We start from the raw sequence: 13,265 nt of genomic DNA on the forward strand, positions 1-13,265 counted from the left end.
GAGGCAGGCTTCTGTTTCCTACGAGGGTGGGGAGACCTGAGGGGATCTAATTACTCTCAGCCAATCACCATTTTTCTGCCCATCTCTGCCCCAGGTCCAGGGCGCCTGGGCCCTGCCAGCCTTCCCAGCCTGAATGGGCTTCTGTGCATTTGAGTGCACAAGCTTCTGCTGAAAGCTGCCTCCTCTCCAGATCTTCCAGCTGGACATCTTCCAGGTGTCCTTACTGGGGGGACATTGGCCCACGGGCATGAGAGGTGGCCGTGCAAGCAGACAGCCTTCAGTGCCTCTCCCAGGAAAACAAGAGAGACATGAGGAAACAATCACGCAGCCAGTCTATAATCAGCCACTGGCTAAGAGCGGCCACGCCAAGCTCCTTCCTTCGGATCCAGGCTCAGCACCAGGGCATGAGGGCTGCTAACCGTGTCTCGGGGCGTCATCTTGATTTGTCTTGTGCACCCTGAATGAAATGTGTTCTAACAAGGTAGCTGCCTCTTTGCTTTCTGCCGTTTCAGCTTTGGAAGGTGTCACAGGACCATGCTGCTCTGGAGCGTGGGGGACCCCACCCTGGTTGGCAGCAGGATTGTGAGGAAACAAACTACTGTTTCGTAGGGTGTATGTACTATGATGAAATTACGGGGGTGGACCACAGCCCACCCGGCTTCCACCCACTTCAGGAAGCAGAGGCCACCAAACACCAAGCCCTGCCTGCTGGGGAGCTACTCTTGTTTCTCTCCATGTGCACCCCTGAATGACATGCTGTTTTCTTGGCTTTGCACAAGGTAATAACTGAAATCATACTGCGTGTCCTCCTGTCTTTGTGCAGTGCTGTGTCTGAAACCCGCAGACGCTGATGCCTATTTACCCACTTCAGCGTAAATACTGCTGTAGATGTCTCTTTAGGCCCATGTTCCAGAGTTCCTCTACGGCGTGTCAGCAAGTGATGTTTCTGGGTCAGCAGGTAAGCACATCTTCAACTTGCCAGAAAATGCCATTTTTGTTGCTAAAATGGATGACAGCTTTAGAAAGTTGCATTTTGTTATTAGTATATCAAACTCAACAGACTTTTTTTGTTGTGATAAAACAATATATAATATTTATTATTTTAACCAACTGTAAGTAATTCAGTGGCATTAAATATTCCCAGTGCTGTGTGCCTGTCACCCCTACCTAACAGAAACGGTACCTGTCAAACCCTCAACGCCCTCCTCCCACCTGGTAACTGCTACTCCACTTCCTACGCATGTGCCCGCTGCAGGGCAATTGATCTATATGAACACACACAGCAAGATGGGACTCATGTAAGTGGGGTCATACAGTGTTTGTCCTTCTGTGCCTGGCTCTTACCCTAAGCATCATCCGTGTTGTAGAGGGTGGTGGTACTCAGTTATTTCTATGGATGAATAGTATTTTGTTGTGTGAATGGGCCACAGCTTCTTATCCATTCCTCTGTTCAGTGAATTATGGTTTTCTCCGGATATATGCCCAGGAGTGGGGTTGCTGGATCATATGGTATCTCTATTTTTAATTTTTTAAGGAACCTCCATACTGTCCTCCACAGTGGCTACACCAGTTTCCATTCCCACCAACAATGTAGGAGGGTTCTCTTTCCTTCACACCCTCTCCAGCAATTATTATTTGTACTTTCTGATGATGGCCATTCTGACGCAGTGTAAGTTGATACCTCACTGTAGTTTTAATTTGCATTTCTCTAATAATTTCTGATGTTTGTTAGCCATCTGTATGTCTTCTTTGGAGAAATGTCTATTTAGATCTGCCATTTTTTGATTGGGTTGTTTTTTGATACTGAGCTACATGAGCTGTCGGTATATTTTGGACATTAATTCCTTGTCAGTTGAATCATTTGCAAATATTTTCTCCTATTCTGTAGCTTGTGTTTTTGTTTTATGGTTTCCTTTCTTTGTGCAAGAACTTTTGTTTGATTAGGTCCCATCTGTTTAGTTTTGTTTTTATTTTTATTACTCTAGGAGGTGGATCCAAAAAGATATTGTTGCAAGTTTATGTCAAAAAGTGTTCTGCCTATTTTCCTCTAAGGGGTTTATACTATCTGGTCTTACATTTAAGTCTTTTATCCATTTTGAGTTTATTTTTGTGTATGGTGTTAGAGAATGTTCTAATTTAATTGATTTCCATGTGGCAGTCCAGTTTTCCCAGCACCACTTACTGAAGAGACTGTCTTTTCTTCATGGTACAGTCTTCCTCCTTTGTTGTAGATTAACTGACCACAGATGCATGGGTTCCGGCAAGCTGTATTTTCATTATCATTCAGGTTTAAGTATTTTATAACTTTCATTATGGTTTTTTCTTTGACTCAGGTTACTTAGAAGGTTTTCTTTTTCTGGAACTTGAGTTTCATTTGAAGAGCAATAGCCAACAAAACCATCAAAATAGATTTATATCTGAAGGGTGTGGGGTTCAGTGCTTGGAGGTGGTGTGGTGTGGCAATGGTTAATTCAGAAGAAATGAGAAACGAGACCATGAGTTTGTACCAAACACCAGGCGGCAGAAGAGCCGGTGGCTGATTGTAGACGGGCTGCGTGATTGTTTTCTCATGTCTCTCTTGTTTTCCTGGGAGAGGCACTGAAGGCTGTCTGCTTGCACGGCCACCTCTCATGCCTCTGGGCCAATGTCCCCCCACTAGGGACACTAACACGTGACCAGAGCTGACAGAGGCTAAACTGGGGGTCAGCGTGGCACTGAGGTCACACACAGGCAGTGACCAGGCTGAGCACCGTCAATGTTCCGATGTCTGGGGAACTGGAGGCACAAGGAGGTGAGAACCGGCCGAGGCCCCACATCTCCAAGGCATGAGGGTGAGTCGGTGACCCCGGCTCAAGAGAGTATGCTCTTTGCACCCGCTTCCTCTCTGGAAATCAAAGACATCAGATTAGAGCGTTTCTTCTCTTCTAACAAACTAGTGAGATTAAAACTCACCTGCTGTCTATAAGCTGCTGGAGCACTTTTGGGCCACAACCCAGAGGAAAGTATCTGCCAGCAAGATCTCCATCCGTCAGTCCATTTCTGGCAACCCATCATTGGCCCTAAATGTGGAAAAGATATTTACTGCATTGTTTATAGTGACCTAAGCTAGAAAGAGCCTACACGTTAGGAAATGGTTAAGTCGGCTTTTTATTTAACAGATCATTCAGTCACTCAGGCAGTTCAGTTGCTCAGTCGTGTCCGACTCTGCGACCCCATGAATCACAGCACGCCAGGCCTCCCCATCCATCACAAACTCCCGGAGTTTACTCAAGCTCATGCCCATCGAGTCGGTGATGCCATCTAGCCTTCTCATCCTCTGTCGTCCCCTTCTCCTCCTGCCCCCAATCCCTCCCAGCATCAGGGACTTTTCCAACGAGTCAACTCTTCACATGAGGTGGCCAAAGTACTGGAGTTTCAGCTTCAGCATCAGTCCTTCCAATGAACACCCAGGACTGATCTCCTTTAGGACGGATCATTAGGTAGCCACAAAAAAATGCTTCCTATTGGTAATAACATGGGAGACACACTAGCACAGAGAGTGATAATTTTTCTACAGTACATGTGATACATTTCCATCTATGGTATTAATGTGTGTTATACAACAATATTTTATATGTAACAATATACTCATCATGGGATATTATAAACCATAATTAATAAAAAACAAGCCAAACCCCCAGGACATATCACATATCCTTCATCTAGAATCAGCCAAATCTGGCCCACCACCTGCTTCGGTAAAATAAAGGACATTCATGACAAGGACATTGTCTGAGATGGCTGCAGGCCATCAAACCAGGGAGCTTGGATGTTGATGTCCCCCCTCCCCCACTGGTGGACAGTCTAGACCCAAGGTTTGCCAAATGTCCCAGTAGCATCCCTTACAGCAACCTTTCCCACCAGTATCCCAGGTGTGTTTTCCCTAAGCCAGGCCCCCGGCGCCTGTTTGAACAATTCTGCCTCATCACATCTCCAGTTCTGGGCCTGTGCCAGCAGGATCACAGTGCCAGGTTATGCCCGGCCACACCTGGGGCCGGGCTGCTGGTACAGGAGAAGGGCCCACTGAGCTGTGAATGGAGGTGCCTGGTGCAGGCAGAGCTGTTGTAGTGCTGTAGCTTTTAGAAAGAACAGCACTCTTAACCTGGAGAGACGTTTGCACTGGGAGCACTCTCTCCTGTCTTCTGATGGAGGAGGCCCTAAGACCAGGGTCATTATTAGTTTTCTGGGTCCAAACAGCTGAAAATGTAGGTGTCAACATTTTACTGATAAAAAGCTGTATTACTTCCTGGATGACAGGCCCCTCATCCCTCTGGCCCCTCATCCCTCTTATACTGTGCTAAAATTCTGGGGCAAGCCACATCCCCACCCAGGAGAGCATGAAGGCCCAGCCAGACCACTCCTGGGGGGAAGACAAGGGCAGGCACGCACATGGATGTGCAGGATGTGGGACAGAACCTGGGAGCCAGGCTTGGAGAAGTGGAACTCACCTGAACGGAGAGCTGGCCTTCTGTCTTGTGTCTGAAAAGCTGCAATGCAGGCAAAAGCTGGATCCAGGCTGCCATCAAGATCCTGGAGCCGACGTGGCCAGGGCAGGAAGTGCCCATGGTGGCAGCATTTAGTGTCCTGAGTGGTCCACCTGGTAAGCCAAGCTGCTCAGCTGGGATGGTGGTTGAGCCGGGAGGACACACAGGGAGTCCAGTTCCTGGGGATGGGAGCCAAGTTCAAGGAATGCTGCTCCAGCAGAGGAGGGAAGGCACAGGACGAAGCAGCTCACTGCCGGCACAGCCAGCCGAGGTAGGGGGGACAGTGGGGTCCCCGGTGCTCACTGCGGAAGCACTGCTGTCTAGCCCAGGGACACAGGCCTCCTGCCAGGCTGCACGGAGATGGACTCGGGACACAGTGGGCAAAGGGTCTGCAGACCAGTCTTCAAAGGAGCCGGTGGGAGGGCTGAGGCCAGCACGGGTGCCACCGGCGAGGCAGCAGTGGGAGGTGCTGGGCTGTGCTCGGGTCCCAAGCCTGCCCTGTGGACAGCAGTTTGCATGCTTATTATTGTGTCTCAATCTGGAGATTCTCTGTATGGTTTGGGCGTTTGCTGACCTGGTTCAGGTGGGTCTCCTGGTGAGGGCAGGACCCCCTCCAGCCCACTCAGACTCCAGGGGAGAGGACCCCCAGGCAGGCCTACCAGGACATTCGTGTGGGCACAAAGCCCCCAGTCTGGCGGGTGGCTTCCCACGCTCAGCGCTTCTTCCGTGGGTGATGTTTCCGATGGCGAATGAGACATGAGCTGTAGGTAAAGGTCTTCCCACACTCCTTACATCCATGTGGCTTCTCTCCAGTGTGGGTTTTCTGCTTTCAGGAGATTGGAACTGCAGTTAAAGGCTTTGCCGCACTCACTACATTTACAGGGCTTTTCTCCGGTGTGACTCCTTCGGGGCTTGGTCATGTCAGAGCTGTGCCTGAAAGTCTTCCTGCACTGGGCACATTGGAAGGGCTTCTCTCCAGTGTGGACTCTGGTGACGAACGTGATCCGTCTTGTGCTTAAAGATGCGCCCACATTCGCTGCGTTCATAGGGCTTCTTCCTCTGGAAGCGAGTGAACATGGGACTCCCTCAAAGTCATCTTTAAATGAAGCATCAAAGGCCTCACACATGTGCTCCTCATTCTCAGGACTGAGGTGGGCTTCCTTCCTGTGCTTTTGGGCCAAAGCGGGGCTCTGGTTTGGCTGTTCTTTCCCAGATGCCTTCTCTTCCTTGGCAGTGTCCTTCTGCACATGCACTTCTGCCTCTGGAGTCTGGGTCTTATTTTTTTTGCCTGTGGGCTTTTCCATCCTTGTTTTCAGGGTAGAGGAAGGCCCCCTGGAAGCTGGCAAGGGTCAAGAATGGTCAAGGGCAAAATCCTCCCGCCTACAAATTCCCTTGTAAATTTACTTCTTCAGAAAGGACTTTATTTTTCCAAGCTTGGAACTGAAGTTCTGGAACAGAAGAGTGCCAGCAACCCTTCTGGGGCTGGAGAGAAACAAGACCATGAACTGTTAGATTAAGTGAATGTGTGGGAGGAACTGAGTTACAAAGTGACACATGGGCAGGGAAAGGGGTGGCAGAGGCATGCAGACACGGCCCCCTTCCTTTCTTGCTGGTGTATGCCACCCAGACATCTCATGTTTCAGGCTGGACATGACCAAAGAACTGATTTCCCAGAACACCCCCACTCCAATCTCACTCTTCCGTTTTCCTCATCTGGGTAAATGTCATCATTTACTCAGTTGCTCACCAAGGAATTCTTTTTTTTTTTTAATTTCTTTCTTTGGCTCTGCCAGGTCTTAGTTGTGGCATGCAGGATCTAGTTCCCTAAGCAGGGATTGAACCCGGGCCCCCTGCATTGGGAGGGTGGCATCGTAGCCACTGGACCACCAGGGAAGTCCCTAACCAAAGAATTCTTATTCCTCTACCAGGGGTGGTATCTCCACACCTGCATCCAGCAGGATTCATGTGCACCATGGACCAATGACTGCTGTGTGGCCCCCAATTGTGGAGTTTCCCTGCCCTTTATTTGCTCCTTCTCCACTTCTTATATTTGGGACCAGACTATGTGCTTCTAGAGCTACAGGCCGTGAGAGCCATGTGCGACCCTCACAGAAGGTACTGCCCATCAGTTCAGTTCAGTTCAATCACTCAGTCGTGTCCGACTCTTTGCGACCCCATGAACCGCAGCATGCCAGGCCTCCCTGTCCATCACCAACTCCCGGAGTCTACCCAGACTTATGTCCATTGAGTTGATGATGCCATCCAACCATCTCATCCTCTGTCGTCCCCTTCTCCTCCTGCCCTCAATCTTTCCCAGCATCAGGGTCTTTTCAAATGAGTCAGCTCTTTGCATCAGGTGGCCAAAGTATTGGAGTTTCAGCTTTAACATCAGTCCTTCCAATGAACACCCAGGACTGATCTCTTTAGGATGGACTGGTTGAATCTCCTTGCAGTCCAAGGCAAGGGACTCTCAAGAGTCTTCTCCAACACCACAGTTCAAAAGCATCAATTCTTCAGCGCTCAGCTTTCTTTATAGTCCAACTCTCACATCCATACATGACCCCTGGAAAAACCATAGCCTTGACTAGACGGACCTTTGTCGGCAAAGTAATGTCTCTGCTTTTTAACATGCTGTCTAGGTTGGTCATAACTTTCCTTCCAAGGAGTAAGCATCTTTTAATTTCATGGCTGCAATCACCATCTGCCGTGATTTTGGAGCCCCCAAAAATAAAGTCAGCCACTGTTTCCCCGTCTATTTGCCATGAAGTGATGGGACAGATGCCATGATCTTACTTTTCTGAATGTTGAGCTTTAAGCCAACTTTTTCACTCTCCTCTTTCACTTTCATCAAGAGGCTTTTTAATTCTTCTTCACTTTCTGCCATAAGGGTGGTGTCATCTGCATATCTGAGGTTATTGATATCTCTCCCAGCAGTCTTGATTCCAGCTGTGCTTCCTCTAACCGCCCATCACCCGGATGAAACTCGCTCCCACCCTCACCCTGGCCCTCCTGAGTCCATCCTCCACCCAGCAGCTAGTGAACCTCATCACATCCCTGCCAAATCCCCCACGGTTCCCCTCACACTGCTGCCCTGCCCCTTCCCAAGGACCCTTAGGTTCACCACACATTCCAAGTCCTTCCTGCATCAGCACCTGGCTGCCCACAAACAGGTCCTAAGAACTGATGCTGGCCCCTCACTCACTCAGAGCCCTGCTCTGAGGGTTCTTCTCAGAGAAGCCTCCCTAACCCCATGCCCTGTTTCCTTACCAGGCTCTCATTCTCCTTGTGGCCTTAACCAGAGCTGACTGTCCACTGAGGGCCAAAGCTCCAGGGAGCCATCAACTAGGCCCTTAAGTGCATTGTCTAAAAAAATTTGACAGCCTCTGTTCCTAATCCCATCTAAAAGCATTCTAATATCACCACAAATTCAAACAGGAATCAGTCAGTTCCAGTGACAGGTCAGGCCCAGTTACCTGTAGAAGCATAACCAGCATGGCTCATGTTTCATTGATTAAGAAGTTTCACCTATTCCTTTTCTGTATTATTTCTGAGCTTCCTTAACCTGCCTCTTCCCTCAGTGCTAACAAATGGACTTCTAGGATAAAGCTTGACAAACTTCAGGCTCTTTAACCGCAGGCAAAAGAAATCTTCACAAGATAGGAGAAAGCACTTTCCCGAGAAAGCAGATCCTGTTCTGAGTCCTCAAGTCATCCTTGAGAGACCCCCCATGGCCTGTGTGGTCACCTGATCTCCCGGGAGGTCCATATTCTGCCAGGCTGTCTCACCCAAAAATGTGGTGCTCTAGATGGTAACATTCCAAGTGAAGTATGTTTTGAGGGATAAATCCTTTGCACTTCCTTTAAGTCAAAGCAGATACTAAGTCTTCATCCACTCTCCCATGCACAGAGGCAACACATAAAATGACTTGGACAGTTTTCCCATCTTGACAAGAATTTGAGAGTCTGGTTTCTTCTAAATGAAAATGTGTACATACACTTGACTCAGATTCAGGCCAGTGTCACTCTCTGAAGGCTCTCTTGGAGGTAGCTTCTGGGAAAAGGCTGTTCTTAGCATTAGGTGGGAGCCAGAACTGAGGATGGCAGAAGGTTATCTAGGCTGAGGGAAGCATACAAATATGGGGGCATCTCTGCTGGGGAGGCAGGTGGAACTAGGGCGGAGGATCAGAGCCCCAGTCAGCCAGGCTGCAGTTTGAGCTGAGGTCTAGTTTTAGTAGGAAACAGGTGAAAACCAAGACCAACAGGAAAGTGCCATCAACCCTCTAGCCCATGGCTCTCCAGGGCAAATGTAAACTCATCTTGGCTCTATGCTGACCCACTCGATGGAGAGGAGTGGTCCTTGGACCCACTGCGCCTGACATCTGCTGGCTGGGCTCCAAGGACTGTTCTCTCACAAGGACTCTTGTCACTCTACCTGTGGCTTGTCACTGATGTGCAGTCTCCTGATGACCTGAGGGCAAGGATCCTGTTTTTTTCATCCCGGAATCCCTAGTTACTTGGCTGGAGACTGTACATACTGCTGCTCCCAAAATATTCTAGATAATCATCATGTCTGCCTAACTCAAGCAAGTGCTTAATGGCAGAGACTGGACATATTCACTTCTCTAAGCCCTGTGCACACCAAGCAATAATTGTTAGAAGTGGAACCGATCTGAGGTCATTGTTTTGGTCTTCTCATTTCACAGATCTGTAGGCCTGGTAACTGCTACAGCCACGCAGGAAACGCAATCTACCTTGCCAGAGCAGACCACAGCCCTGACCTAAAGGTACGTGCTCGGTCACTCCAGTGTAGCTCCTTCACTGTCTGGGCCAGGCCGCCTGGAACATGAAACTTTGGGTATCTAGCTGCAGCAGGACTCCCTGGTAACCTCACTCGCCCTCAGAAGCCAGGGTCTCAGTGAGAGATGGGATTACTAGGGGGTTTGAGATCCAAGGGCAAACATGCACCCAAGCTGTCTGTAGGCCCTGGGCCTGTCAGAGCGCCCGCGGCAGTGTCGAAGCCGAGAAGAGTGGCCCTGACAGCCTCGCCAGCCGCGGGTGCAGGGCCGAGGTCTCTTTCACCTCGATTCGCACGGAGCAGGTCCTCGCGCACCTCGCCCTCGTCCCCGCGGAACCAGGGAGCCGAGAGAGCGGTGGCTGATGCCCTGGGTGGGGAGTCCATAGGACGCCAGAGGGACCCAGCGAGTTCCCGTATGGAGATCGGGGCGGGTGCGCTCCTCGCAGGGTCCCTGGGCCGGAATGGACGCGTCCTTATCAAGGCCAGCCGCACCCCAGCTGCCCGGCGAAGAGCACGGAGGAATCTTCTCTTTCGAACAGCTGCGCCTCTGCGCCGGCCAGAAAGGCCCGCCGCTGGCCCCGCCCTTTCTGGCGCCGTTCTAGTAAGCGAGGTCGCGGGCCTCTCGGTGGTGCGCCTTAAAGGGCTCCGCCCCCGCAGTTGGTTTCACCTCGTTTCAGTTGATCCCCCCTCGCCCACCCTCGGTACCCGCAGGAAGAGCCTGCTCCGAGGCTGGCCGTTTCCGGTGCCGTTCTAGGCGGCGAGGCCCCAGCCTCTCGGTGGTGCGCCACGGGTGACCCCGCCCCCGAGCGAGCTCCTCCTACTCACTCGGGTCGCAACACACGCCCCCTTACGCCGGCCGCCCACCCAGTCTCGCCCCACTGACCTCTGCACTCCCTCCCTTCCTCTCCTGCCCCCATCACTCACCCCAGCCCTCCTCGCTCCCCTCTGCACCCCTCCCTCACTCGTGCCCCCCACCCCCGCCACCTGTTTGAGTTCAACAGAAGCAGCAGGCCTGCTGTGGCCTGCGTTCAGCCGCACTGGCCACTCCCTCTGCCTGGAACACTTGTCCCCAGCTGTCCTCTTGGCTCACTCCCACTTACCGCCTATGGAGAGCTCACTTCCTAGAGGGGACCCGTACCTCTGACTGCCCTGGGTGTGTGAGTTTTCTGGTCATCACAAGCTTAGCAGCTCAAAACAATACCTGTTTGTGATATCAGGGTTCCTTTGTTGTACCACGGGTTCCTCTATCACGGTTATATCACTTTTCCTATCCACCGGTTGTTATATCACGGTGGGACAGGAGTCCAGGCGCGGCTTAGCTGGTCCTCTGCGCAGTCTCCGAAGGCCGCAGTCAAAGTTCTCGGCATGCGGCGAGGATCTGCTTCCACACTCGTGTGGATCTTGGCAGGCTTCCTTTCTTGGTGGCTGTGACTGAGGGCCAGCTTCTTCTGTGCTGTCGGACGGCTGACCTTAGGTCTTTCAGATCACCCACAGTTCCCTGCCACGTGGCCCGCTCTGTGCTCCTTCAGGGCCAGTGGAAAGCCTGCTGGGGTGAAAGCCCAGTCTGCTGGGGTGAAGTCTCCTTACTAGGAGACTAGTAAGGAGGAGACCTAACCTCCCATCACCTCTGCCGTAGTCCACTGGTTAGGAACATGTCTTGGACGACACCGGCACTGTTGGTGATCATATTTTGTAATACCACAGCATTCTGCCTCTTCCTCCACCTCCGGGTACCACCCTTCCCTATGTTTTTTTTTTTTTTTTTCCCCATAGCACTTTCCACTTTCCAACAGGCTATGTAATTTCCTTATTATTGTGTTTATTATGTTCATCTTCCCTTCCCACACCAGAAAAACAAGTCTTCTGGGGGTGGGCTGTTTTGCTTTCTCTATTTCCTGATGTGTCCTTCCAGTAGCCTGGCAGGTGGTGGGGCTCTCATTATGGCAATCCAGTGAATGGGCACTTGGCCCTGATGCCCCTAGATGCTGCCTTCTCTCACGTGTCTCTGGCTCTGGCTCCTGTTGTGTATCTGTCCCTTAGACTTTATCCTTGCAGGAGCTTCAAGTACTGCAGTCTCAACATACTCAAGACCAAATTCCACTCTGTTCCCTCTTTGTTGCTACTATACTATATTTGATAATATAGTGGTAGCCAGGTCTTTTACCAGCAAAAGCAAATTTATTTGGGAATAGCCCAAGGAATTGTAATTCAGGAAATTGGAGCTGTCGTGGCTCGGGGGTAAATCCAGAGAGTGCTGCAGGCGTGCACTGGACTGGAGGAGTCGGGCGACGTTATTATGGTTCTTCCTAGACACTGATTACTGAACTGTGGGTGTTTCATTTCCTTTACTACGTGTCACACAAATATACTTAGGAAAGCTAACATCTGCTCCCTCAGGCTTACAGCTGATGGCGAGAGGTGGGTGGTAACTATATCCATTTTCCAATTCTATAACTTTCCCGATGTTCGTGCACTTACAGACTTACTAGGAGGTAAATCCTTGGGCATTACCTGAGCCTGTATGGGGAGAGGGCCGGGCAAGGGAAGCTGGGCATTCCCGCATGGTATGCGTGCACCCTGGGCGGAGGAGGGCTCTGTCTGCAGCTGGTGGATCACAGCCTGGCCCTGGGGGTGTCCCAGCAGCCACGGCTTTCAAGGGTTTCTCGCCGGGGATGTCCTGAGGTTGGGACTTCACAGGACTGCTCCTCTCTAGGACGCCCACTCTGTGGGGCTGAGATCCCACCTGCCTCCACCTCCACCAAGTATCCCGCCTTTCTTTCTGAGAGGATTATGAAGCTGAGTAAGGGGGCACCCCGAGGGGCGGCTTTTGCCACGTTACTCCAGTATAACCCCTGCCCCAGTTCTCCACCTGTGGGAACCCAGAGCCGCTGATCCCACAGGTTAGGGCAGCTTTGCTCTGCTCTGACCGCCATCCTTGACACTGAAATGCCTTTATGCATCCCCATGTCCCCCCCAGCCCCCCGTTCTCAGGCTTGATGCCTTCCAGTGCCATGGCTCTGACTCCCCTCTGTTCCGGAGAGTTCCTGGTGGGACTGGGTTCCACAGAGTCAGCGGCCTCGCTCAACTCCTGCTGCTGACCAGTGCCTGAGTCCATCGGCTTCTGCAAACCTTGGCGGTCCCCGGAGGGCGCCGCTTGGTCTGTCCAAGGCCGACGGCCAGGAATCTCTGTCCTCAGGAATGTCCTGCTTTGGGGTCACTGCTTTATCCTCACCCAGTTCTCATGGTTGAGAACAAGGACAGGAAATGTGACCATGGCCACCTGCTTCCTGTGGTGAGGAAGTCCGGAGAAAAACACCAAGTGAATGGAACCGGTGTGGGGTGGGGTGACCAGGGGGGATCTGCCTGCTGGGACAGGACCCCCGAGCCCCTTGTCCAACTGGTAACTCGGGTAAGCCCAGCAAAGAAGGAAATACAGCATTCTCCTTGAGTTTGCTGCCAACTCCAGGGCTGGGTGGGGACACAGGACCTGAGGGGATCCCAGGGGGTGGTTTCTAGTGGGGTTGGTGCTGCAGCTGGAGAGGCGGTGGAGAAGGCCCAGGGGATGGGGTTTGCCGGCCGGCAGAGGCCTGTTTGCATTTATGAAGAATATCTGTGGGAAGGACCTGGCGCTCCAACCTTGGCTGCTGTTGCTATGGGGCTTGTGGGGGACATAGGCAACCTTAGGAGCACATGGGCAGAGTACTGAGGGAGCCAGCAGGAGCAGGCGACCCTGCCTGGCCACCAGCCGTGCACGTGAAGGCCACAGATGGGGCCTGGTGCTCAGGAGTCGAGTCTTGGCTTTTTGAACCAAGCTCCAGCCATCCCACCTCCTGTCTGCCTGCAGGTCCCCCTGGGCCAAGCCTTCTCTGCCCCTCCTCCCCATCTCCACCACCCTGGCAAACACTTCCTTTAAATTCAATTCAGGATATTGACTGTGCTCTGTGCCCC

General features: G+C 51.6%; 1 protein-coding gene across 1 annotated transcript; it reads right to left on the minus strand.

Annotated features, from left to right (window-relative positions):
• Positions 1-2,351: 2,351 nt before the first annotated feature.
• On the minus strand, positions 2,352-11,040 carry ZFP41 (ZFP41 zinc finger protein). Its single transcript, XM_043879800.1, is given in 6 exon segments — positions 2,352-3,059; positions 4,488-5,350; positions 5,352-5,513; positions 5,515-5,599; positions 5,602-6,005; positions 10,519-11,040. Coding segments are annotated over 4 exon segments (588 nt in total). The 5' UTR covers positions 5,828-6,005; positions 10,519-11,040; the 3' UTR covers positions 2,352-3,059; positions 4,488-5,235.
• Between the last annotated feature and the right edge of the window lie 2,225 nt (positions 11,041-13,265).

Source organism: Cervus elaphus, chromosome 21, assembly GCF_910594005.1.
Source record: "Cervus elaphus chromosome 21, mCerEla1.1, whole genome shotgun sequence".
NCBI classification, from domain to species: domain Eukaryota; kingdom Metazoa; phylum Chordata; class Mammalia; order Artiodactyla; family Cervidae; genus Cervus; species Cervus elaphus.